General features: G+C 39.0%; 1 protein-coding gene across 3 annotated transcripts in view; it reads left to right on the forward strand.

Moving 5' to 3' along the window:
* larp4aa (La ribonucleoprotein 4Aa) overlaps window positions 1–26,946 on the forward strand; it is a 37,403-nt gene that overhangs the window by 8,241 nt on the left and 2,216 nt on the right. For 2 of the 3 annotated variants that reach the window (XM_077553053.1, XM_077553070.1), the window contains exons 3-16: window positions 2,891–3,049; window positions 3,914–3,995; window positions 4,093–4,229; window positions 4,306–4,409; window positions 4,525–4,635; window positions 8,041–8,094; window positions 8,181–8,390; window positions 10,504–10,604; window positions 10,716–10,757; window positions 24,179–24,397; window positions 24,487–24,541; window positions 24,622–24,780; window positions 25,936–26,063; window positions 26,142–26,343. In XM_077553053.1, the coding sequence (XP_077409179.1) occupies window positions 2,891–3,049; window positions 3,914–3,995; window positions 4,093–4,229; window positions 4,306–4,409; window positions 4,525–4,635; window positions 8,041–8,094; window positions 8,181–8,390; window positions 10,504–10,604; window positions 10,716–10,757; window positions 24,179–24,397; window positions 24,487–24,541; window positions 24,622–24,780; window positions 25,936–26,063; window positions 26,142–26,343 (1,763 nt within the window). The remainder of the gene's footprint in view (window positions 1–2,890; window positions 3,050–3,913; window positions 3,996–4,092; window positions 4,230–4,305; window positions 4,410–4,524; window positions 4,636–8,040; window positions 8,095–8,180; window positions 8,391–10,503; window positions 10,605–10,715; window positions 10,758–24,178; window positions 24,398–24,486; window positions 24,542–24,621; window positions 24,781–25,935; window positions 26,064–26,141; window positions 26,344–26,946) is intronic. The other variant, XM_077553063.1, reaches the window with a different exon arrangement.

Genomic DNA, 26,946 nt, shown 5'->3' on the forward strand with positions numbered 1-26,946 from the left:
CACTTACTTGGAGCATTAGTAAAAATATGAATACAGTATTTATATTTATAATTGAATCCAATGCAGTTACATTAATCATGTATATTTTATTGAACATGACCTGATCAAAACAATAAATAATAATTGAAATCAATTACAAAAACAGCGCTATGTAAATAAAGTGGCAAAAACACTTTGGCAAATCACAACATTCACATTCCTGTGATGGTTTTTATGCTAAGGTTCCAGTGGTTAATAAATAAATAAAAACAAATTGACATAAGAGACACAGTCATTGTTCATAATTATACATCAACATTTTGTGTTTTTATGTCCAATTTCTTACCTTACTTCTTTTGGGGGTATTTGTGTTCGCTTTTTCTTTTATTTAATGTACAGTTTAATTACTGCCACATGCATGCACTTTAATGTTCACTTTAATAATGTGGCGGTAATGCACCAAACGCACCTGCCAACCGTGATAAGAAAGAAGTACAAGTCATGCATTACCGGCAGTGGCCTTCTTCATAGCCATATGTATCATTGCTAAAGAAGGGGGCACTAATGAACCACAAGTATTTGACAACCATCAAATGGAAGTAGAATAAGTAGTCCGTAGTCTTGTGTAAGTTATAGTGTAGTATGACTTAGTCACTATTTAGAGCAGCAAGATGCACAGTAAACGATCAGGAATCTACTTTTGGCTCCAATGTGTGATGCACAATTTCAGTTCAGGTAGGCCATTTAAAACTACTGCAAAAAAAAAAAAAAAAAGAAGCTTTTCCATAGTGCATCTGTCAAAACAGTGTGTGTTTGCATGTGTGTATTTCTCGAGCGGGAGACCCGCGATGCGATCCGCTTGCATTAAAACGCAGCACATTCTTAAAGTTCAATCAGCAGCTCGGAGCAGCTCATGCTTGAGCTGTTTCCTTTCTTTGTAAGCACTGGGCTCCTTTTGGGGTACTCTGAATAACAGAAGGGCACATTTGAACAACGCTCAGAGGAGGTGGTGAACAAGTACGTGCTCGCCTCGGGCACATTAATTTACCGGAAAAAGCCGTATTAAAAGTATCGATACATGATTTTATGAATCGATTTTGGGCTATGAAAAGCAATATCCATTCGATAGCGATATTTTAAGCCCAGCCCTACCAAATACAGTAGGAGAGGCAGAACGAGAGCGAGACAATTTGTACCCTCATTATGGAAAAAAAAAAGTAGCGGGAAACCGGTGCGGTAATATTAAAACACCCGCGGCTTACAGACGGGTGCAGTTTATATGTGTAACAAACTCAAGTATTCCCCAGATTTAGCTAGCGCGGCTAATAGTCCAGAAATTACTGTATATTTAGCATCATACCTGACCTCTTACCAAACAACCTCCACATGACAAAGGTAGCTCTCACTTTAGGCACTAAATCCTCTTTTGAGGCTGAAGACCTGACATAACTGATAAATGATATGGCACACTCCAGTTGGATAATGGATACTTTCAAAAACGAGAACAACTCTGTACTAAAAAGAAAATCTTCACAGCAAAAGTAATACACGCACGTCTCCCGTTGTTTTGAGTCACTGATGCTAGTGCAACCTTTGATGACTTCTATTTTATAGTTGGCTCATCGGCTTTGCAGAAACTGTGTTGCCCCTTAAGTTTGCGTTCCTCTGTTACCTAAGGATGTGATGGTAATTAAGGCTACACTGCAGTCCGTGATGCCCAATTCGGATTTTTTGTTAAATCCGATCTTTTTATGGACTGTTCACATTACAAAAACAAATGCGACTTCAATGTGAACGCAACACGTCAAGTGATGTGCAACCAAAACAAACGACATCACGTTGCAAAGTTTACGGAAATAACAATGCCCCCGACTCAACGCAACGTTTTCCCTCCAGCCAAGCCGCCAAGGCAAGCGACCTTTATCAGTGCCATATGCAAATTTAGCTTTGCCAACACGTGTTATTGATTGGTGGGCTGGTGGACTTCTTTCGCGGCCGTGTTAGGAGTTGGATTTGTTTGTCTTGCCTGCATGAATTATGCAAATTAAGCTGTGCGAACACCCGCTCCTGATTGGTGGACTGTTTTCACGCTTGCTCATATTTGGCTGCTGTCCTCTAGCGTCAGTGTTTACAATCAGAGAAGGAACCCATCAAACTCATTTTTTCCATCTCATAACGCCAGAGTAGCGAGGCTGGAAGAGGTAGAAATATTTTGGGGAAATGAGGGGAGACTCCTCAATATCTTCATTTCATTGAAGACGTCGCGCCATTGACGTGTGTGATGAACTGTCTGCAGGGCTGAATTTCTACTGTCGCCACAAATGTCAACTTTATGCTTCATGTTTCAAGTGTGATTAAATTAAAGACAAATACAAAGTTATCACTGTTACTCAAAACAGCTTTGTATATTCACAGACGTGTCAGTACTCTCCCTTCCAAGTATTCTCTGCTGCCAGCGCAAAGTGCATATCAGGCTTTTGATGAAGTATGAATCGGATGTGTGCGGATGAGCGTTCACAGTGCAGATGCATCGCATACATATCCAATTTATATCCACATACGAAAGAGGCCCAGGTCTGATGTGAAAAAATCTGAATCGTACCGTTCACACTGCATGAAAAAATCGGAATTGAGCTGCAGTGTGATTGAAGGCATGTCTTAAGGGGTTTGAAAAAAATGCTTCTGACTGTCATGTCACCCAAGATGATGATGACATTTACTGTATATGCTGTCACAAAATTCAAAATACCGTGTCCTTGTGTGAAAGTGTCCAACTTGTTGGGTTCTGTATAAAAGCTAAAGGCTTATAATGTTGGTTATCACGTTCACTCATTAAGGGACTCAACAGACACGAGAGGATTTGAAATGGTCAAGATGAGGTGTCAATTTGCCTGAATGTAACTCTTCCCAGGCTACGCTGATCTGTCGCTGGCTGGTTGCAAGCCGTACACTGTGGGATTCCCAAGCCCGGATGAAAGCAGCACAGCAACAGCTGAGATAGCAGTCAATGGAACGGACCCTCCAGAATTGGACTTTTCCCCCGCGGAGCTCACCACTGCGGGGACTGCAGGTTTGTCATACCGCAACACACACACACACACACACACACACACACACACACACACACACACACACACACACACACACACACACACACACACACACACACACACACACACACACACACACACACACACACACACACACACAAAAAGCCTCAATCGCGATGATTCCTTTTCTTCATCATATACAGGGAGTTCTCCATTTATGACTAAGTTCTGGTCCGATAGATGTATTTAATTTGTAACACCAATTTGTGCTCAGGTCTGAATGCATCCTAGTTTATCACTAACATACACTAACTTGATTGGAAAGTCATATATACACTCAACATTTATATAACAAACACTTCAATGAATGAATATAAAACCAAATGAAAAACAGCAAGTATGTTGTGCTGTGTGACCACATATCCGAGTTTATATGCACTGCTTTTTAAGTGTACTGGTCCACATCGGTTCAGCATTGCTCGGCCCAATTGGTCACTTTTACATTATTTTATTTTTAGTCCAGTGCGATTACAATGGAAACACTTTTCAGAACCTCCTCTCTGAGATGGTTCTAAAACGAGAGCCGTCTGGGACCAAGGGGGGCCTGTGAGGAAGCTGTCCTCCCTCCCTCACTGAAAAGTTGTGATTGGCGCACTTGCATGGATACCCAGCCCTACTTTGTGCATTTGAGTTACCCTTTGATGTTTTGACACGAAGGAGAACTGAGGGAAGAGAGTGGCTGATGAAGTTAACTTCTTGTCGCCAACCAGCTGTTTTGTATGTGGTGTCGGATAACATTACAAAATGAGATGATGACGTCTTTAAATACCCCACCTCATTTATTATTGCTCTCATTTTTTATTTATTTTTTTGCTGTGTTGTAGATGCCAAAACAGAAGATCAACCAATCTCAAGAGAGAATCTACGGGAGTCTCTGAAAAAAGAGCTCGAGTTTTATTTCTCAAGGTAAGAATTGAGATCCCTGACCTAATTTGGAAAGTGGATATTGGTGAATAAGTTATGTCGCATCTAAATATGAACAAAAACTGTTTTTAACATTTAGAGAGAACCTCTCAAAAGATCTATACCTGATGTCCCAGATGGACAGTGACCAATTTGTCCCTATTTGGACCATTGCCAGCATGGATGGGATCAAGGGTCTCACCAGTGACATGGAGCTCATTTTGGATGTGTTGAGATGTAGGTGGCGTGTTTCAGTCGTTTCATCCTGAAATATTTGTATAGGAAAATTTGAATTGAAAATGTATCCTTCCAGCATCACCCATGGTACAAGTGGATGAGAAAGGGGAGAAAGTGCGCCCCAACCACAAACGGTGTATTATCATCTTGCGAGAGGTCCCTGAGACCACACCCGTTGAGGTACACTTCACTATAGAAAACTGAAACTGAAATGATTTGGTTTTGCAATGCAAAATGACACTAGTCTTTTATCTTATTTTTTTCATGTACTTCCTTTTTTTCCTGTTGTTTAAAGGAAGTGGAGTCACTCTTCAACAATGACAACTGTCCAAAGGTGATAAGTGTTGAGTTTGCACACAACAACAACTGGTACATCACATTTCAGTCAGACACTGATGCTCAGCAGGTGAATACATGTTTTTTTGTTGTCCTTGCTTTTTGTTCTTGTTCTTGTTCTTTCTCTGCTTCTTCTTCTTCTTCTATTCTCCATCTTCTTATTCTCCTCCTCCTTCTCTTTTTGCTTCTTAGGATAAGATAGGATGCCTTTATTGTCATCATTATACACGGGTACAATGTAATTGTGGATGTTTCCCTTATCACTGCAATAAGAAAAGATAAATAAATATAAGTTAAAAATAAATAAAATAGAATAATAAAATAGCATATTGTAGAATATCTAGATATCTATAGTATAAAAAATGTACACAGAGGTAGGAAATAATGGTAAATTACACGTTATTTGTATTGCACGCAGTTAAAGCAACACTAAGTAACTTCCAGTTTACGTTGAATATGGCGGCGCCATATGGACCAACGCAGTATTGTTAGGCCCGAAGAAAGACCACATTTCCTATGAGGACAAGCGCATTGCATCGTTTTTTTTCCTTTTTGTTTTTTTTAGCTCGCGCCACTGAGTGAAATCCAGGCCAATGTTGATCCTTGACTGCCCTTTTATCCGGGTCGCTTCCCTTTACTTTTGTTCTTTTTTTGTCTCCCCAGGCAAAACTTTTCCGCTGTTTTGCCAAGAAAGCAGTAAACGTAATCAACATTCAAATTGACTTCCGTCTTTGTAACGAATGGGGAAAGTTGGAAGTGACGTCTGCCATAAAGCAATCAGCACAGTTGTAGTTTTTTGTAGGGATCCTCTGATCCGATACGTGGATCTGGTATCGGCCCAGATATTAGGGGCAAAAATTTATCTGGTATCTGTCAAAATGGTCCCGATCCACAGAGACTTATCTCTAAGAGACGTGCAATTTCACGTCTCCAATGACGAGGTGAAACGGGGAATGGTGAGGTAAATAATATTTCAACTTTGCTTTTCTGTCAAAATTGCACTGGGGAAAAAGGGGAGCCATTTGGCAGGAAGGCGGGCCCCGCGACGCCAGCTGGCGAAAGCCGTTCGGCAGCGAGAATCCGCCTCCTCCGCCCGATCGGGGCCTGCCTCACTGCTTCCGCGAGTGGCGAAGCAGGATCGCCATTGCCATGGCCGTGTGGGAACCGCTTCCCACACGGCCATCCTTACACGGAGCTTACACAGAGTTTGCCAAGGCGGGCGAGACAAAGAATAATGTAATTAATTTTGTACATAAAGGTGGCATTAGGTGATCATCTTTTTTCTTAAACTGAAGAGCAAAAAAAGCATGTCGCCTATGAACATTTCTTTACGTGCAGACATGAAAGAGAGTGTGTAGACAGAAGCAAGTGGCACAGGAGCCTTGGCCACATCACTCATTTTGTAAACAGAAGCGTTTGGAATCAGGCGAGCCTTGACCATATTCTGCACAGTTGAAACATTAACACTGCTTGAATGTAAGAAAATAAAAGTGTACCGTCACTTAAGTAATCATTACATTCATTCAATACATGTATTGAAAATATTGAATGAAAATCATACTCCAATAAATGTTTAAAAAATATTTTGAATACATTAAAGAACATCTCAAAGCATTTGAGTTTGTTTGTGGAAATATATTGAATATTATAGGGGGGACTAGTGCAAAGACAATTTAGTATGGATTGGTATCGGCAGATACTGAATCCAAGGTATCGGTAATGAAAAAAGTGGATCGGAGCATCCCTAGTTTTTTTGTGTGGCAGTGTTCCTACCATCCTCCTCAAAGTTGCTTAGTGCCAGTAAAAATGACAAAGAACCCCTCAGGCCACGGCAAAGGTACTATTCAACTAGTTTTATCATCAAAAGAGTTATGAAAATATTTTAATAAGGTTGAAAAGTTCCCTAGTGCTACTTTAAGTACTTACACATATTGCACATTTACATGGTGAGTGGTATTTTGTTTTGATTGCACAGATTGCTTACGTTGCATATGTTTACAGTCAATGTTTTTCTTCCTCCCCTTTTTTATTTTTATTTTTTACTTCAACATTGTGTTGTGCAACATGGACAAAAGTTTCTCGTATCGTTTCGCCAGTTATTCATGAAGCGCATTTTGGATAGAAGACACAAATCAATAAAAAGTATTTTAGATAAAGTATATAAGACTACTAGGGATGCACGATAATGCTATTTTCAACCGATACCGATAAACTAATAATTTTGAAAGTACCAATGTCTATAACGGATGTGTAAGCCGATAATTGTTTGCAAAATTAAGTTGAATACAAATGTACTTATGAGTCCTACTATAAGTCTAACATGTACAAATACATTGAAACATTGTGTAAAGCACCATGAAGCTGAATTTTATTGATATCTCTACTTTAAAGACAACCAGTAACTCATTGTTTGTTTAAAAATGCAACAAAAAACTGTCTCGCCCTAGTGTGCAGTGTTCCCTCGCTACTTCGCAGTTCAGTGATTGTGCATTAACTCTATCGCAGATTTTTGTTTTTGACCAATTTGTAACATTTGTAACCCGGTTTCTGTCTAAGGTAAGCCATTTTAACATTAAAAAGGAAAACTTTATCAGCAACTCGGTATTTATACTACATTTTGCATGCTGAAAGTAAAATTTATTGACTCATTGAACCATTTTCAGCAGTAAAAAGGTAGTACTTTGTCCATATTTGATTTGATAACGTTGTTATTTTTCATGTACAATTAATACCTTTAAAAACACATTTTTCCACTTGCTGTTGACTGAAGATGACATCACCAGTGCTGAGGAAGTAACGACCAATCACGGCTCACCTGTTTTTTGGGTTTGGTCAGCAAACTGAGCCATGATTGGTCATTACCTATTTCCTCAGCACAGGGGATGTCATCTTCAGTCGACAACAAGTGGAAAAATGTGTTTTTAAAGGTATTAATTGTTCATGAAAAATAATGAAGTTATCACATTATAGACAAAATATTATCTTCTTACTGTTGAAAATGGCTCAATGAGTCAAGTATCCCTTTAATAGAAGTGTAAATCCCCCTCACCCCCCAAAAAACAACCTTAAAATAAAAAAAAAAAGGGCAACCTCTACTTGCCGTAAATTGACTTATTCCGGAGGGATTTGGGACATATTGGCAGCGAAAAGTGAAGGGAGCACTGTAATGTACAATGTTGTTTACATCCATGCTCCTCTAGCATTGCCATGTATTTGCGGGTGATGTAAACATGCTAACTTTCTTATTTTTAATGCAACATTAGTGTACCAGCCGAGATGTAGTGCGCCTTAAGTCACTGTTACACAAAACCTCCAACATTCAAACCCACTTGGAGTGCATGCACACCGCACAACAGAGCTAACAACGCTAACCCAATACCTCATACATCAACATATCAACATGAACAATAAAGTATACAATGAATCATACACTATTTCAATAAGCTCTTTTTACTCCATGTTTCTATATTTGCAGGCTTATGAGTATTTGCGAGAGGAAGTAAAAACATTTCAGGGAAAACCTATAATGGTGAGTAAGAGCTTCTCTTTTTTTTGTCATCGCAGTAAAGCCAAGTTTCACCGTTTTTTTTCTCTTCCTCCATTGGATGTTGACAGGCCAGGATAAAAGCCATCAACACGTTCTTTGCTAAGAATGGCTACCGTAGCATGGACAGCAGCCTTTACTCCCAACAGGCCCAGAGCCATTCCCAGTATACCTCCCCTCTCTACATGCAGCACGTCTACCCCCAGCAGCAGTACCCTGTCTACGGCATCGTGCCCCCCACCTGGGCCCCTTCACCCGCACCATACTTCGAAACTCCTTTGGTGAGACACGCTGCATAAACTACAACCCCTGGCAAAAAATTGCAATCACTGCTCCTGGAGGATAACTATTTGAATTTAGAAATTTAGAGAAAATTTTGAGTTAAATGGTACTTGGCATTTCATTTATTTATATGGCGCTTTTCCACCTCATAGTGCTTTACATTTTGACTACTCATTCACCTAACTTCACTAAGTGGTTAGTGCTGTAGGTTGTTGTGCAGTCATGTATCCGCAGGGTCAAGAGCAGAGGACTGACTGAGCACACAGCTTTTGCCCTGTTGCCCTGTGCTTAGTTATGCTTCTTGAGGCGTTGCTGCTAGTTTCAGAGGGAGGTGCTGAGGCCCAGTCTGTCGAGTTTACAGATGAGCTGTTGTGGTATTATGGAGTTGAATGCTGAACTGAAATCTATGAACAACATTCTCATGATGACTAAGGTGACTAAGGTGGACAGAACAGATTGCATCCTCTGTGGATTGTTCGGCCCGGTATGTGAATGGGAAAGGGTCTACAGGGTTTGGGGGAAGTTGGATTTTGATGTGTGTGACATGATTAGTCTTTCAAAGCGCTTCATGATTATGGGTGTCAGTGCCACCAGGCGGTAGTCATTGAAGCGGGATGAAGATGGTTTCTTGGGCACAGGTATGATGGTGGTGGCAGCTTGGAGGCATGATGGGACAATAGCTTGTTTAGAGAGATGTTAAAGATGTCTGTGAAAACATCCTTGAGTTCCTCCGTGCAGTTTTTCAGTATCCGGCCCGGGATGTTTTCTTCAATACATTCACAAGTTTACACATATTTTAGTCAGTTTTGTGATTCCATCGATTGAAAGGATGTTTAGAGATGACAGCCTTTTTTCCAAGATAATAATGCATCTTGTCATAGAGCACCAAATAACAACATAAAAACCTTCCTTCAAGAAAGACATCATTTCACAGTCATGGCCTGCAAATAGTCTGGATCTCAGTTGACTGAAAATAAGTGATATAAATGAAAGAAAATGCCAAGCAGCAAAGCTGAGCTGATTACAACAATCACAAGAAGTTGGAGCTAGATTGATGAAGGATGCTATTTGTCACTAGGTGCGTTTCCATTACCCTAAGTTTTGCGCAATAGGCAAGTTGCGCAAAAGCAAGCTGGTAATGGAAACACATGATTTTTGAAAAAAAACTCTTAAATATCGCGAAAACATTTTTACGCTTTCATGGGGTGTTTTTTGAGACGTGTCAAAATAGAGGTATTGAGCAAAAGTGCAATGGAAACACTTTTTGCGCAATTACTTTACATAGCTTAAAAAGAAACCAATTATTGAAAGAGGCTTTTCTTTCATGTGAACATTGCATTTTTTTCCACACTGGATTGAATTGAATTGTATCACTTCGCTACTGAACACTCTTATGTGCTTGGAACGTGAGTGTTACTCATGTAAATTTCAGCTGGATATTTTTCTTCAGAACAAGTGTAACAAAACTGAGATTGCGGCATGAATGAAATTGAACACCATGTTAGTGCTCATGCCAGACCCTGTGATGAAATCATGACGCATGGAGGGAGTCTGGTGTGAAGTAACTGGCTTTGGTCTGTATTTCTCTTTCTGTCTCTCTACTTAACTATCCAATCGTCCGTTTCTTTCCTTGTCTTTCAAAGTTGGATGCTTTACTCCCACCCCAATGAACCATAAGATTATGAGATCTGAGGGTCAAAGATGCTGTAAATCACAGCACTAGCTTTCTTTACAGCACGGTGTACTACTAATTGAATTTTGAGTTATTGCTTTTTTTTTGTGTAGGTCACCCATTCCCCTCCAATAAGACTCACATTATTCAGCAGCATTTTTTTTTTAACTATTGTTTTTTATGTCCCTAACTTTACATTAAAATGCGTAGAGGCTCGGGGTGTAATGGTTCACAGAAGTCACGTTTCGGTACTTACCTCGGTTTAATGTGCTTCAGGCTGAAAAGTGGTGTTCTTTTAAATATTATGCTGTGTGCTGAGGGTATCTTCAATGACATGTGATCACACCTCTGTTTCACCGCTCCACATTTCTTTCTTTGGAACTTATTTAAACTTTACCCCCTCCACACACACACACACACAAATTGTCTTGTCTCTACAGGCACCTTTTCCCAACAGTAGCTTTGTGAATGGATATGGTTCTGGACACTACAAAACTGGTTCTGGCTCTCTGACGACCACTCGGCCTTTCAACAGAAATCGGTAAGGTTTCTATTGACCTTTGCTAAATATATTTGTTGTGAATGATCGTCAAATACATTGACCTCAGCAGGGAATTGTTCCTTACTCCCTGTCTTCTTGCTATCCCCACAGTGTTCCCCTCTATTCAAGAAAGAATGTTATAAATGCCTTCAGGTACCAATATTATGTTTCACAATAAGCTTCATTGCAACCCCTCTTTTTCCCATACATTCCTTTTTGTATGAATAGGTGTCATGTACCAGTGAATGTTAACCAATCAGTAAAGTCAAGTGATAAAATATGGCTTTGGCAATTAGCTTTTACAGTTGTTAACCCATATACAACATCTAACGGTTTCCCTTTCATCGCAATTATTAACCATCCATTTTGTTTGCCCATTTTATTTTATTTTCAACAGCGGCTTTGTTATCAGCAGTTTCTTTAGCACTGGTTTTATGCTGTACTGCCATATGCTTTAATATATGCAGATCACCTTAACGGCACACTAGATTTAGGCCATCGGGTTGCTCTCTCAGTGCCTAGAAAATGACCTTTTATCCAGCGTCAGGAAAATACTTCTTTTCTGTTTTTATTATTTAGTAAACTTCCTCCAAAGGTCCACAATCAGATTCCCATAATCATTAGCTAAAAGTTCAGGAATTTATGAAAAAAATGGACATTTTAGCCTGTGGTACCGCTTTTGACTTCAATTATCTCAGAAAGTAAAAATGCCACAAACTTTGTTTTACACTTTTGCAGACAATGCAAAAAATATTGAATATGTGGAAATTATATTAAATGGATCGGATTGCCAGTTGTGAAGAAATAGTATTTCTAAAAAAGCCAATTTAAAAGAAAAACGTCCTATTGAAACAAGTACATTATGGGGCACAATGTTTGAATTGCTAATTCAGTTGGGCCAAATTTTCAAATCAAGAAATGTAGCCGGGCCAGACACATTAGGCACCCAGTAAACAGCTGGAACCCAGTAAACGGCTGATAATCCAATTCAAACCAATACGGATTCAAAATATGCACTTTTTATTCATTTCCCTTTAAAATTTGGAAACATGGCAAAGGCATATCGCAAACAACCTAAAAACACAACAACGCTGTTCTTGACCAGAACTCGAGGTGTTTTGTGTCACAAAGAAAAATACTGTAAAATAAATGTAATACTAAAATAAAATTCTATAAATAATTTGTCACATCTTACCCAGGCATACCTCAAAGTGCATAAAAACACAAATAACATTTGTTTCTGGTTATGTCTTAACTTGGAAATTTATAAAGTGTGAACTGATTGTTGGTGTTCAATAATGCATACGTATAGAACTAATAAATTGTGAGCACTGTTACAGCTGGCTCAGAGCCGCAACAATGGAGGGGGAAACGAGACTGGGTTAAATGCACGAATGGAAACATTTATTACAAAAAAGGTAAAAATTAACAAAAGAAACGAAAGCTAAGGATAACGTAAGCAAATGTGCAAACGATGAAGTCCTGAGCCCACGAGGCAGACAGCAGCAGCAGCGTCCTGCTAGTAGGTGATAGCCTCGGGAGCGCGCAGAGGAGCGAGAGCAAGCCTAGCACCACACACACACAGACTGTCATCCCGGCTGTGTATAGGAGGACATGGAGGAGCGATCGCCAAAACAGACTAACCCCACCCCCTTAAAGGCTCAGGACCGTAACAGTACTTATATCCAGTCGATTCGATTTACGATTAATCGATGGAATAATCAATTGGAAAATCAATTTTTAAAGGTCGTTAGTGACAGCTAATGTTAATTTTATCCGACATTTTTAAATGTAGTCTCAGTTTTAGTCCAATTTCAGTTATGCTTGATAGTTTTTAATCAGTTAGTCAACCCCATCCCGTTTGTATTTAGTCTATTTTTAGTCGACAATTTTTTTATAGCATTTAGGCTAGACTATAACTCCATGCTACAAGCTAGTAAGTTAGCCAGCATGAGTTAGCAATTGGATTAACAATATTGTTGGAACGTTAGTCGTTGGATTGTTACGTTAGAACTATAATTTACTTGTTGTTTTTTTTAACCTTTCACAGTGAATCCACCTCCTAGCTGTCCGATGTGTTCGTGCATGTTGCACTCGTTAGCTGCAGGTTGAAAAGGGGTGTGTCACTGTGGGTCACATGACTGTCACACTGACAGATTAGCAGAGAACAATAGTTTACAAAATCATATAATTTCAGTTTCGTTTTCATGAACTAAAATGTCCATAGATTTTAGTCCTGTTTTTATTAAGTGAAGTACATTTTTGTCTCGTCTTCATTTGTCGACGAAAATACATACTGATTTAGTCGCACTTATTGTTTATTAATGAGGGTTTTAGTCTCGTCTAGATTTAGTCTAGTGAAAAATGTGTTGACGAAATTATTTTTGTTTAGTTTTCGTCGACGAAATTAAAGGTGCATCGTGCTGTTTAAAAAGGTAATGTTTCTCTACATCATGCATGCTCTACCAATGCCCAGATGAGTACAAAGAGTCCTGACTGTTTTACTCTGACTGCACTGTCACAACATCGCCAGTCCCATAGCGGCAGACGCCAAAGCAGCAGAGGTTTGTTGTAACCATAATACATCTGTTAAGTATATTTATGGTGAAATAGCGAGTCAGTTCACAAGTTTTGCCTAGTACGAATACACTCCCTCAGTCGCTTGCCTGTGTTCCTTGTCTGAAAATCAACTGGCCACGCCCACGTGCTCTGTGCGCTTTTCTAAAAATATTATTTGGGGCGTAATTGTAAACTGCCCTATTAGAAGATGTTTCCATCATAAATAGTCAAATTAAATGGCTATTGTGAAGATATTTTTGGGCAAATTGTTAAATAGAGCAGCTTTAACTAAAACTTTTTTCCCCACAATTTTTATTTTACTTGTTTTTGTTAACGCAACGTGGCCAAATAGGATTTGCGCACGTGTCTGAATAATCTCCGAATTTAGCAACAAAGTAATGGTCGTCAACACTGTCACTCTTAAATGTTGCACACGTAGTCATAACGAAAACAGTGATACACATTTTTAAACTATCACTGTAAAAACAGTTCATCTGTGAGAAAAACAAAATGTTGAACGCTGCATCCCAATTTGTCACTTAAAAAAATATCACAGGTCTCCCGCAGTCTGACTCGACGATGAAATCATGACAAATAGAGGGACACGGAGGTGTGAAGTTAACTGGCTTTGTTTCTGTCTCTCATGCTCTCATTCTCGCTGTCGTTCTCATACTTTCTCGCTCTCTGTTCTTCCTTTACAAAGTGGGGCACTTCACTCCGTCCATCCCAATGAGCATTAAGATTATGAGATCTGAGGGTCAAAGACTGTTGAGATCAGTGCATGTTGCTGGTTTTTTTATTTGTTTTGTCATCTACCTCTAAAGTGAGTTTCGTAATGTGCGCTTTGATCGAATGTATATCGTGCAGTTTGATTGCTTACCCCCTCAGCCAATCATAAGCACAGGGGTATTCTAGTAAACAACCCTCTTCTGTTGTGGTCAGCTAGTGTTTCTATTAAAACCAATGTAAGCTTATGTCTTACCTTTTTCAAAATCCATTTGCCAAGCAGTGTGCCAACATTTTTTTAATTTGAATTTGTACATATGTAAGCCAATTAAGTTGCATTTACAACTCCATCTAATCAATCATTATTCTGAAGATCTTTAAATTAACAATGTACACATTATTCTCCTGGGCTTTTAGTGGCAAGAAAAGCAATTGCTTTATGAGGCTTGTGCGAAATAGTCTCACACAGCAGGGATCCATCTGGTTTAGGCAATAACATCCATAGGACTATTAGGTCCCTAAATTCTTTTTTTTTTTCTTTTTTTTTTCTTTTTTTTTTACAGAAGAGCTCAGTATTGTTCATTCGATTTGACATCATCATTGCTCTCCTTTTTTTTTTTTAAAAAAATAACAAATCAATTAAAAAATTTTTAATAAATGTTTTTTTTTTTTTTTTTAAATACATATACATATATATATACATATACACACACATATATATATATATATATACTTTTTTTTGTATGTGGGTGAGTATGTGTATGTGCGTGTGTGTGTGCGTGCGTGCGTGCGAGCGTGTGTGTATTCATCAGTTCACCTAAAGCCCATTAAAAAAAATCCCATACTAATAATATAATATAATAATAAATTGCCAAATGCAGAAACATCAATGTAAGTTATCACGATGTAGTGGCTCTCTCTAACAGACAGAATTAAGTAACCGGAATTAGGTTAAAAAATTCTATATACGTAGACCATGTTTATATAAATTTTGATATTTGGTTTTTATTTGAGGCAGATATTTTTTCCATTAAAATGTGATTTATGAGGAGGTTAGACCATTGGTCGATATTCAGAGTTTGTTTATTTTTCCAGTTAACAAGAATTGTTTTTTTAGCGATAGTAAGGGCTACAAGTGTAGATTGAAATTGTTTATGTGGTAAATCAGTTGTTGTTAGGTCACCTAGCAAACACAAGTTTGGAGATAAAGGTATCCTACAGTCCAAAATAGCGGAAAGTTTTTCTAAGACTTTAGTCCAGAAATACATAACCGGAGTACATAACCATAAAGCATGAACATAAGTGTCTGTAGTGTTTTGTAAGCATTGGAGACAAATGTCGGAGTCTGAGAGTCCCATTTTCTTCATCATATATTGAGTAATGTATGTTCTGTGAATAACTTTATATTGGATAAGTTGTAAATTTGTGTGTTTTGTCATTTTAAATGCGTTTTCACAAACTTGAATCCAAAAGTCAGGTTCCGGTGCTATAGACAAGTCTGTCTCCCATTTCGAGATGGGTAAAGACATTTTATCAGTATATGAAAGTAACTTATATATTTTTGAAAGTTTTTTTGTTGTTGTCTGAGAAAGCTTGTTAATATCTTTAGCTAAAACAGGCGGTTGGAGCGTACCCCGAAGTGTTGGAATTTTTTTCTTTATCATATTTTTAACTTGTAGATAATGTAAAAAATTTCCGTTTTTTATATTGTATTTTTGGAGCAAGGATGTATATGATATAAACATATTATCTGAGAAGAGATGGTGGAGATGTGTAATTCCTTTCTGCTCCCACACAGCTAAATGAAACGGTTGGTTGTTAAGTTGAAAGTCGGGGTTATGCCATAGGGGAGAAAGTCCACAGGGCTCCACTTGGGCTTTTGTCAATTCTAGTGCCTTCCACCAGGCAGTCACGGTGGCGGAAATCATTGGGTTTTTAAAACAATTATGGCGCTTAATCGATGTTGTAATAAAGAATAAATCTCGAAGTCTGAGGTTATTACAATCCTTCTGTTCTAGTTCCAACCAACAGTTAGTGTCTCTGTTGGGTTGAGCCCATAGAACGATATATTGTAGCTGGTTAGCTATATAGTAGTACATAAAATTTGGTGCCTCTAGACCACCTTTGGATTTGCTTTTCTGAAGAGTAGATAGACTAATCTTTGCTTTTTTTTTATTCCAGTAAAATTTTGTTACGGCTGAGTCCAACAACTGGAACCATTTAGCCGTAGGTTTAAATGGAATCATTGAGAAAAAATAGTTTATTTTAGGTAAAACTTTCATTTTAATGGTGGCTATTCGTCCTATTAGAGAAATAGGAAGATTATTCCAGCGCTCCAAGTCACTATAAATGTTATCCAGAAGTGGAGAAAAGTTTAAATGAATTAAATCAGTTAATTTAGGTGAGATTTTTATGCCTAAGTATTTTAAATTACCTATAGGAAATGAGTAGTGTGGGTCCTGGCTTGCAGGGTTCCATGAATTTTCTGTAATAGGTAGAAGTGTTGACTTTGTCCAGTTAATAGAATAATCTGATAACTGTGAGAATTTAGTTATTAAATTAAATACTTCCCCTAGCGAAGTAGCCGGCTTTTCTAAATAAAGTAAGATGTCATCGGCATATAGATTAATTTTATGTTCTGTTACCCCAGAGTGAATTCCTTGAATCCTTCTTTCCTGGCGTATGGCTAATGCAAGTGGCTCAATAAATATTGCAAATAATAAAGGGGATAGTGGGCATCCCTGTCTTGTGCCTCTCTGTAAAGTAAAGCTCTGAGATATAATCCCATTAGTAGTAACTGTAGCTTTTGGAGAATCATATAATACTGATACCCAGTGGATAAATGATTTCCCAAAGCCAAATTTATTTAAAACAGCAAAGAGGAAGGACCAGTTAACTTTGTCGAAAGCTTTTTCTGCATCCAATGATATAATAACTGCCTTTTTATCATGCCGCTGTGACATGCTAATAAGGTTAAAGAGTCTCCTAATATTATTAGTAGAGTGCCGATCTTTAATAAAGCCTGTTTGGTCGCTATGAATAATTGTCGAGATTACTGTTTCTAGTCTAGATGTGAAAGCCTTAGTGATAATTTTAATATCAGTATTAATTAGTGAAATTGGACGGTAACTTGATGGAAGGGTGGGGTCTTTTTCTGGCTTTAATAAAAGTTTAATTGCTGCTGTATTCATGTGTGGGCGTATGTAACCCTTAGTTTTAATTTCTGTTACTACTCTTAAGAATAGTGGAGCAAGCATTAACCAGAAGTGCTTAAAAAATATAGCCGGATAACCATCCGGGCCAGGTGCTTTGCCATTAGGCATACTATGTAGAGCACTGTACAACTCGTTTATAGTAAGTGGCGCATCTAACATGTCTTTATATTCAGTAGTTAACTGAGGCATATTTAAGCTACTGAGGAATGCCTCAATATGCTCAGGGTTAGGCTTGTTAGTTTCTAAGTATAGGTTACGATAATAGTTATAAAAAATGTGATTAATTTCTTCTGGTGATTGTGTGCATTCACCAGTTGTCCCTTTAATCGCCGTTATAAGAGACTTTTCCCGATTGCGTTGAAGTTGGTTTGCAAGAAATTTACCTGATTTGTTATTATATTCAAAGTTGTTATATCTCAATTGTTGTATTATAAATTCTGTCTTTTTAGTTAGCATATCGTCTAACTGTATTTTTGTATTTTGTAAGTCAGTCCATATTTGGTTATTTGGGTTTATTGCGTACTCATCCGTCAGTTGTTTAATTTTATCTTCCAAGTCTTTTTCTGATTTTTGATCCTGTTTCTTTTTATAAGATGAATATGATATAATTTTACCTCTAATTACTGCTTTCCCAGTTTCCCAGAGAAGAGATGGCGATAGGTCTGGAGAGTCATTTATTTCCAAAAAGTCTGCCCATTCTTTTCTTATAATTTTGTCAAACTCTGCGTCGTTTAGCAGTGAGATGTTAAACCGCCATGTCGGTGGTGGTTTAAAGGTATAATCAACTTGTAGGGAAAGGGAGACTGGTGCATGGTCGCTAATAATAATAGGATGTATTTTTGTAACAGTTTTATCAGCAATAGAGTTATTTGTAAGAAAATAATCAATTCTTGAAAAAGACCGGTGCACAGCGGAAAAGAAGGTAAATTCCTTCTTATTTGGGTTTTTAAGTCTCCAGCTGTCGACGAGGCCAAAGTCATCCATATATTCCCCTATTACTTTAGTAGATTGTAATCGTCTACATGTTGTATTATTAGAACGGTCAACTAATGGATTTAAGACTGTGTTAAAGTCTCCTCCAATAATAATAGTAGAGTTCGCTGCTAAATCAAACAGCTGAGAGAAAAATTCATGGAAAAAGGCCGGATCATCATTATTAGGGGCATATAAATTACCAAGTGTATATATTTTATTAAATATAGTCACCTGAATAATAATGTATCGGCCCTCTGGGTCTATTATTGTATTATTTAAAGTAAAGAGTAAATTCTTATGTATGAGTATACAGACTCCTCTTTGTCTACTGTTATAAGGGGCAGAGTACGCTTGGCTAAAATTCTTATCAATAAGTAATTTTTCTTCAGATTTTTGTAGGTGGGTTTCTTGTAGGAGGCAAATATCTGCTTTTAATTTTAAGAGATGGTCTAAAGTTTTTATTCTTTTTGCTTCTGAGCGAGCGCCACAAACATTCCAGGAAACCAGAACTAATTTATGCATACAAACAATATAGACTCAGTCCTGTGTATATATCTGCATAGGCCGTCATAATTTTTTTTATCTCAACCTCTGGATTGTCAGAGGTATTCTCGGATATTCCTGAGAATATTAAATTCTCCTGCATGCTACGGGATTGAATATCCAGAACAGTTTCTTTTAGCGTTTTATTTTCCTTTTTAACGGTTTCTAACTCGGCTGAAACGGTCACGAGTGTAGAGTGTAACTCGGCATTGTCTCGTTGGAGCTCACTTACTTGTTGGCTGAAGAATTCCATACTTACTTTCAATTCTTTGACGTCCTCGCTGATTAGGGATTGGAGTGTTGGAATTTTTTTCTTTATCATATTTTTAACTTGTAGATAATGTAAAAAATTTCCGTTTTTTATATTGTATTTTTGGAGCAAGGATGTATATGATATAAACATATTATCTGAGAAGAGATGGTGGAGATGTGTAATTCCTTTCTGCTCCCACACAGCTAAATGAAACGGTTGGTTGTTAAGTTGAAAGTCGGGGTTATGCCATAGGGGAGAAAGTCCACAGGGCTCCACTTGGGCTTTTGTCAATTCTAGTGCCTTCCACCAGGCAGTCACGGTGGCGGAAATCATTGGGTTTAATGGATTTAAGACTGTGTTAAAGTCTCCTCCAATAATAATAGTAGAGTTCGCTGCTAAATCAAACAGCTGAGAGAAAAATTCATGGAAAAAGGCCGGATCATCATTATTAGGGGCATATAAATTACCAAGTGTATATATTTTATTAAATATAGTCACCTGAATAATAATGTATCGGCCCTCTGGGTCTATTATTGTATTATTTAAAGTAAAGAGTAAATTCTTATGTATGAGTATACAGACTCCTCTTTGTCTACTGTTATAAGGGGCAGAGTACGCTTGGCTAAAATTCTTATCAATAAGTAATTTTTCTTCAGATTTTTGTAGGTGGGTTTCTTGTAGGAGGCAAATATCTGCTTTTAATTTTAAGAGATGGTCTAAAGTTTTTATTCTTTTTGCTTCTGAGCGAGCGCCACAAACATTCCAGGAAACCAGAACTAATTTATGCATACAAACAATATAGACTCAGTCCTGTGTATATATCTGCATAGGCCGTCATAATTTTTTTTATCTCAACCTCTGGATTGTCAGAGGTATTCTCGGATATTCCTGAGAATATTAAATTCTCCTGCATGCTACGGGATTGAATATCCAGAACAGTTTCTTTTAGCGTTTTATTTTCCTTTTTAACGGTTTCTAACTCGGCTGAAACGGTCACGAGTGTAGAGTGTAACTCGGCATTGTCTCGTTGGAGCTCACTTACTTGTTGGCTGAAGAATTCCATACTTACTTTCAATTCTTTGACGTCCTCGCTGATTAGGGAGAGGACCTCTAATTTTTTATTTATGGACTCCAGCATACTGACCGAAACCTCCGTAGTGGCTAGGTTCTCCGTGTCCGTCGCTGAATCATTTTTCCTCTTTTTCGAAGGTTTTCTCGACAGTTTCTCGACGGAAGGATTCTCCATCGCGCAGCTGTAAAAATATGCGTCGATGAAGCGTTCGAGGTCCTCCACGTTGGGTGGTATTCCAAATCTGTCGGATGAAAAAGAGAGGGGAAAAAAAAGAAAGGCAAGATATATGATGGTTAAATTTGGATTAGTTTAGTATAATAGAGCTAATTCTATCTTAGCAGCAGGGCGCCGCCATGTTGGGGTTTCCCGGTCTCGCTGTAGGTCTCGCGATAGTCACAGCATCTCGCGCATGCGTCCAAACCTTCCCTAGGTCCCTAAATTCTAGTGCTGAAGCAGTCGATGTGTCCTCTGGTTATTGGAAAAACTCTAAAGATTTTTACAAATTGATTGTCCTTAAAAACAACATCTTTAACTCTTTGACTGCCAGACGTTTTCAGAAAAGGGATGCCGTGGGTGCCAGCCGATTTAAGCATTTTGACTGATCTTTCAAGGTCCACAGAAAATGTTGTGTTTGGACTATGGAAACACACATACTACCAAATGAAAGATTGGACTCTCATCTTTCATCAGAAAAAGTTTGTTTCTACCTTATTCCGTTTTTCAGTAATCAACAATAGAAAATGTTTAGTTTCACCCAAATGCTCTGTTTTGAAACAAAATACGGAGAAATCAAGCTTTTTGTGAAACGGTATTATTTCATGCACTCTAGTGAATTTGACACCTTTTTTTTTCCATGAATGATGCCACAAACACCTAAACAGTGCTTTACTTCTGTAAAACACTACCACCAACAATGAAAAAGTGTTTTTTGATAGCAAAATACGTTTATTTACATTAAACAGTGTAACAATTTGACAAAACAATTTGGCAAACTATTTACAAATGTGTGCAACCGTGGTACTATTTACAGTTGTGTGGATTTTTCAAATACAGTTTTTCTTTTTGTAACACTCCCCTGCGTGCAAGGGGACGCAGCAGGATTTGCACAGCAGATTAGTTTCACTGCGATTGCCCCTTCGCGTGCAGACGCTACACTTTCTTGCCGGCCTTTTTTTTCCGGGGAATAGCAAGTATATACTGCAGTGTGTGTTTGGCCATGTTGCCATCAAGTCTACTCTCAGGATCATGATACGGTGACATTACGGTGGTGTTTCGTCTGGCTTCCTCATTGTCCTTCAGTTCCTATACCGGGTGGTAGATCCATCTTATCCACTCCATTCATGGTGGCATCATAGTCCATAACCAGTGTCTTCTCCGTGATCAGACTGTACCCACTCCTCCGATGAATATGCATTGGACTCGGGGTACTCTTCGTCGTCCGATTGAACGTCCGCCTGTGCAGAAGTGCTCGGTTGTGCTCCGCGTTTTCCGGCGTTAGCATCGCTAGCCGGTGAGGCTTTATGACGTGATCATAGCCGCCGCGTCAATGCTTCCAACTTCGGCGTCAACCTCGGAGTCACCACCACCATCATCATCGTCGTCATCAATGTGCTCTTTAGCATTGGTCGATGCTTTTCGTCTTTGAAAAAAATGCTCAAGCGTGAGCTGCTTGCAACCGGTCACTATTTTTGCTTACTCAGCCATTCTCCCCTCAAGACTCTAGCTCCGCCTCACGTCTTCTACTGACGCCTACTCAATCTTGTCCAAAGAGAGTCATCGCTGCCATCTAGTGCCCAAAAATAGGCATTATACTAACTAGATCTGCTTGATACTTTCAGCACAGCTGGCCAAGGCTTTCCTCCACCCGTTTCCACAAAAAAACCCATAGTGAACGTCTTTTAACGTCTTTGGCAGTCCTCCGTAGGATTTTACTAAACGTTATTTAACGTTTTTGGGAGTCAAAGAGTTAAAAGTGCATTGCGGAGTTTTACACCTTTTTTTTTATTTTTTATTATTACTTGTGACTGCCACTTCTGTCCTAAAGCTTACCGGCATCTTTTGTGTCATGCTCATGCATGATGCGCGTGCGAGTACGTCCGCTCAAATAAACTTAATTTTCTCCAGTTTTGTGGTTGCCTGAGCTGGAGTTTGGACTGTTCTTGGAAGTAGGCGTTTTCTTTTTATTTTCTTTTTTTCATTGCAACGTACGCTAACACTACATGTCCGCGTGAATGAGCATGATGTCACCCTCAGCACTCCTCACCTCCCAAAAACTGTTCGCCCCAAACATTCCACACTGAAGGAAAGATACAAGCTGATAGTCGCAGTTAAAAAGTCAGGGCTCTTTGTACTTGAGCATGCATGTTGTAGGAACATCTTCAACATTAACATTTTCAACTCTGCAAAGCACCTTTAAAAGTGCAATTCTTTTGGTCTTAACAGTTGCGCATACTGTAAAAAAAAAAACTTTCGGCCATTAGGTGTGATTATAACTTAAGTGCATAATAAATTTTCACGCAATACCTGTTTTCAATTAATGTATATAATCTATAATACATCAGATATTGTTTAATATACAACATTAGATATTGTTTATTGTAATTATTATAAATTAGTTGCTTGTTTGGTTAACAATTCATTGAAAAGGACCTTAAAAAATAGGTGGATTTAACATTGCAATCGCCATTTTTAAGGGGAGAAAAAATCACAAAATTAGATTATTTTCTATAATTGTTCAGCTCCAATACTAAGTATGTTTTGTACTTATTTTTACTGTACATGAATTAAATATGTATACAAGGGTTAAAAAAATACACATATTGTTCTTTCTGTGATAAACGATGTTTTTTGTTGCTTCACTCGTATTTCAAAAAAACAGTATAAATCAGAATGGCACATTTAGGCTCGTGAGATGGCATAAAACATACTATTATTTACTATACTAATATTTGGGTTGACTTCCCCCTTAAATTTGAATTTCAAAATAAGGGAGGGGCTTCAAAATCCTGAAATCTGCGCTTCATCAATACAGGGTCTCCCAAAAGTCACTTCACTTCTTGTTTCCGTTTGCATTACATGTATCATTCAGATAGCTGTGAATTAGAGCCTGACAAGAAGTTTTTATGTTCCTGACTGCAGTTCAGCAGTTTGAGAAGCTTTACGGCAGTCGGACAGCTTTCGTGTAGTACAATTTACTCTATTCATTGCAAGTTTCTCAAAACTTAATGCAGAAGAAAACCAGAAGAAGAAACCATGCAGAAGAAGGCCTGCTGCTCCCACCACTGATGAAAACACCAAACTCTTACAGCAGGCATTTGCTCAAAGCCAGGAAAACTCTGTCCACAGGGATATGCTGGAACTCGGTATCAACAATAGCTTGATTCCAACAGAATGATAGATTTGACTGTTCTGACTTGAGGCAAGTGAAAGGCTTCAAGCGGCAGATTTTCAACAACCTAAAGTTGATATGTTTAAAGCTTGCAACTCTGACTCAGGCAGGCATTTTGCTATTCCACTCCAGTGTCAGTTGTTGAGCCCATGGAAATTGGAATTATATGCTTCGAAAAACTGCAAAGCCTGAACTGTTGCAATGATGCCTGAACATAAATAAAAAAAGCAAGTGTATAGTAACTTTTGGCACAACCTGTAGGTATTTTTATTGTGTGGATAAAACTTGGATTAATTAATGTTCTTATTGGCGTGACTTCAGTTACTGTCACTGAAAAATGTTTCAAATATTGTGGGTTCACAGTTCAAGTCTTGAATTTGCCTTGGTTAAATGTGTAGATAAAGGATTTTTTTCTGTGTTCAAAATTACGAAGCAGCCGCCTCCAGCTAATTTTGCGCCGCCCCCAACCAGAGGGTTGGGTGACGAACCGTCCTGCGTAGCGTGTCCACGCACAGCGTTTGAAGCTCAATTCATGCGTTTCGATAATTGGAGTTGTCCCGCAAAATCAATGCTTGCTATAAAAAAATACACTGGCATAACTAGAATGTTGTGATGAACCGTCATGGCGCATGTATTCTGTAAATTCAACTGCCAGGATGATACCACCTTGAGCCAGTAAAACCCCTGGATACCATGTAAATCCATCTCCCATTCTTTGCACAGATATGACCAGGAACTTTGAGCTAGTCTAGTGTGAATTATTAAAACATGAAACATTGGTTAGCAATCAACCATGTCTACAATAAGTGCCATGTGTACGACTGACGTGTTCCTCTTCTGTAGAAACCACGTGAAACCCCCGGTAAGGACGAACGAGATGACCTCGGCGTCGATCACCCCTGTCCCTCTGGAGAGTCTGACGGGACTACGCAGTCCACAGCAGCATGCCCCCTCCAACCCAGTGCAGGTGGCCTCTGACCTGAGTGCCATGTTCTCACATCTGTCTTCCTCATCTTCCTCCTTAGACCCGACCGATGACAATAGCATGGCTGGACGTGGACGGTAACCTCGTCTTCTTTTCTTGTTGTCTAGTCCGTCTCCTTTTCACGGGTGCTGAATTCAGCCGTGATCCCTGATTGTTTGCGTTTCAGACGGAGCACAATTTACAGGGGGACACGTAGAAGACGAGAAGACGAACGGATTATGGTACACTCACTTTAATATTGGGCAGTCACATCAATGTCATTGTTCTGTTGATAATGTCTGCATGTCCATGTACTCTGCAGAGACCCGTACCGCTGGCGGAGGTTAAGGTTTCCGCTCCCAAATTTGACTTGGCTGCAACCAATTTCCCTCCTCTTCCCGGCTGTGTGATCAGTACTCAAGGAGAGCCTGTGCTTGAAAACCGAATGTCGGATGTTGTTCGTGGCTTGTACAGGGACAAGGTAAGGGTAAAAAATAAAATAAAATAAATTGTCAATTGACAGTGGTGCCTCCAAGTTTGACCACAATCCGCTCTATGACTAGGGTTTCCCCTAGACAACTTCTATTTGTTCAACGGCGGGGGGTGTGGGGGTTTTGCGCGGGGTTGTTTGGTTTGGGGGGGGGGGCGGCTTAGGGGGTGCGATTTGTGGGGGTATGGATTATTTTATGGAGCAATTTTTTTTATTTAAAAGTTTTGGGGGGGTTAATTCATAAATCGGACGGTAAAGCAAGGGTTTTATTAAGTGCACATTCACAGTCGATACCATTCTGGCATGTCAAGGAAGCTGAAACATACTCAACGTAACATGCTAAGCCTAACTTCAAAATAAAGTTGACCAAATACAGTATTACATTGATGGCAACGCAAATGGCCTTAGTACACTTTTACTTTGAAGTTGGCCCACGTCGTGGTGTGTTGACTAGCTTGACTTCCTTTTTAGACGTTTAGGATTTCTTTATCGTAGTTGACTGACATTGTAGTTGCGACCAACATCAACACAACACTATCCCGAACTCATGTTTAATCGCTAATTTAGGACACTAAGGAACCACTACTTAATCACGCCGTCATTGTGTGATGCGGCATAAGTCTCCGACTTAAGTGAGTTCAATCAAAGGAATTCCACCCTTCTTTTTCATGTCATTTTTCCCCCAGGAATTTTTCAGGAAACACAAAAAAATCAACAATTTGCATCCTGAGGAGATGATTTAGGCAAAAAAAATGACTGATACGGTTTGCAGCTAGTGTCTTGTTCTATAGTGTTTTATTTTGGCAGTTTAAATGTAAATATCACTAACAATTGTGGCAGCCAAAATCGTGCTGCCCTAATTGGAGTGTTTGTGGCATCCAAGTGTTTGCGTCTGTGGAAAACAAGAGCACTTAACAACTTGGCGCAGCACATAACATTGAGAAACACAAATGCTGTCAAAGAGGAAAAACGCACAATTAATCCTTATGTGTTGGCTAAAATTCTAGTGACGTCTGCAACTATAATTGTATAACTTTTGCGCCATTCAAATTTGAAGGTACCACTTCACATACCTACAAGGCAGTGCTAATTGAGAAGCACTGCTATATGGTAATAGTCGTAACATGCATCTTTTGTCATTTAAAGATGGAAGCCGTAAATAAAGAAAGCAGTGCAAGTGCAGCTGTGGTCACTGAGGATGGTTTGGCGTGCTCAAGTCCCAGCCAGACTGCTGCAAAGTCTGTCATACAACCTCTCGCACCACTGGCCCAGAGGTAAGTAATAGCAGCATAAGAAGTCTACACTCGACATGGTTGGAGGTGTGAAACACGTTGGTTTGGACATGACACCAGGAGTCGGGAGAAGAGACTGGAGCATCCAGAGCCGCCGGTTTCCAAAGCAATTGCCAGAGTGCCTGCCGAAACTACCGTTAGTCCCGCCTCCTCCACGCAAGCTGTGCACAGCTGGGGGCCTCCTGCGCCGCCCGCTGCCTCCAGCCCGCTGATGCCCACCATGCCCCCGCCTCTTCCTGCTGCTGTTCCTGCGCCTGCACAGGTGAGCATGTGCCGCCTTTTACTGACAGCAAATGCGGCAACACATTTATGACAACGTCCAGCGTCCTAGACTGCTATAAAGGGATACTTGACTCATTTAGCCATTTTCAGCAATAAAAATGCCATAGTTTGTCTAGAATTAAATTGTTCATCTCTTTCATGTACAATTAATACCTCTAAAAACACATTTTGCCACTTGGTGTTGACTGAAAATGAAATCACAGGTGTGCAGAGCTCAGGGCAAACTTAGACATGATTGGTCGTTACCTGTTTCCTGAGTGCGCATGATATCATCTTCAGTCGACAGCAAGTGGCGAAATGTGTTTTTAGAGGTATTCATTTATTGTACATGTAAATTAATGCAGTTATCACATGAAATACCCAAAAAATATTGTCCTTTTACTGCTGAAAATGGCTAATAAATGAGTCAGGTATCCCTTTAATGCGCTTTTCAACAGGAATGAAGATTTTCAAACATGCGTAGGTGTTCTGTTCTAAAAACAACTCACTAGTGCTAGGACACTGTCTCGCTAAGAATAATTAAAACAGATCTTTTATTTAAACATAACATTTCTTAACCTACCAAATATTCTATACTTTGTTT

The sequence above is a fragment of the Vanacampus margaritifer genome, chromosome 1 (genome assembly GCF_051991255.1).
Source record: "Vanacampus margaritifer isolate UIUO_Vmar chromosome 1, RoL_Vmar_1.0, whole genome shotgun sequence".
Lineage (NCBI taxonomy): Eukaryota > Metazoa > Chordata > Actinopteri > Syngnathiformes > Syngnathidae > Vanacampus > Vanacampus margaritifer.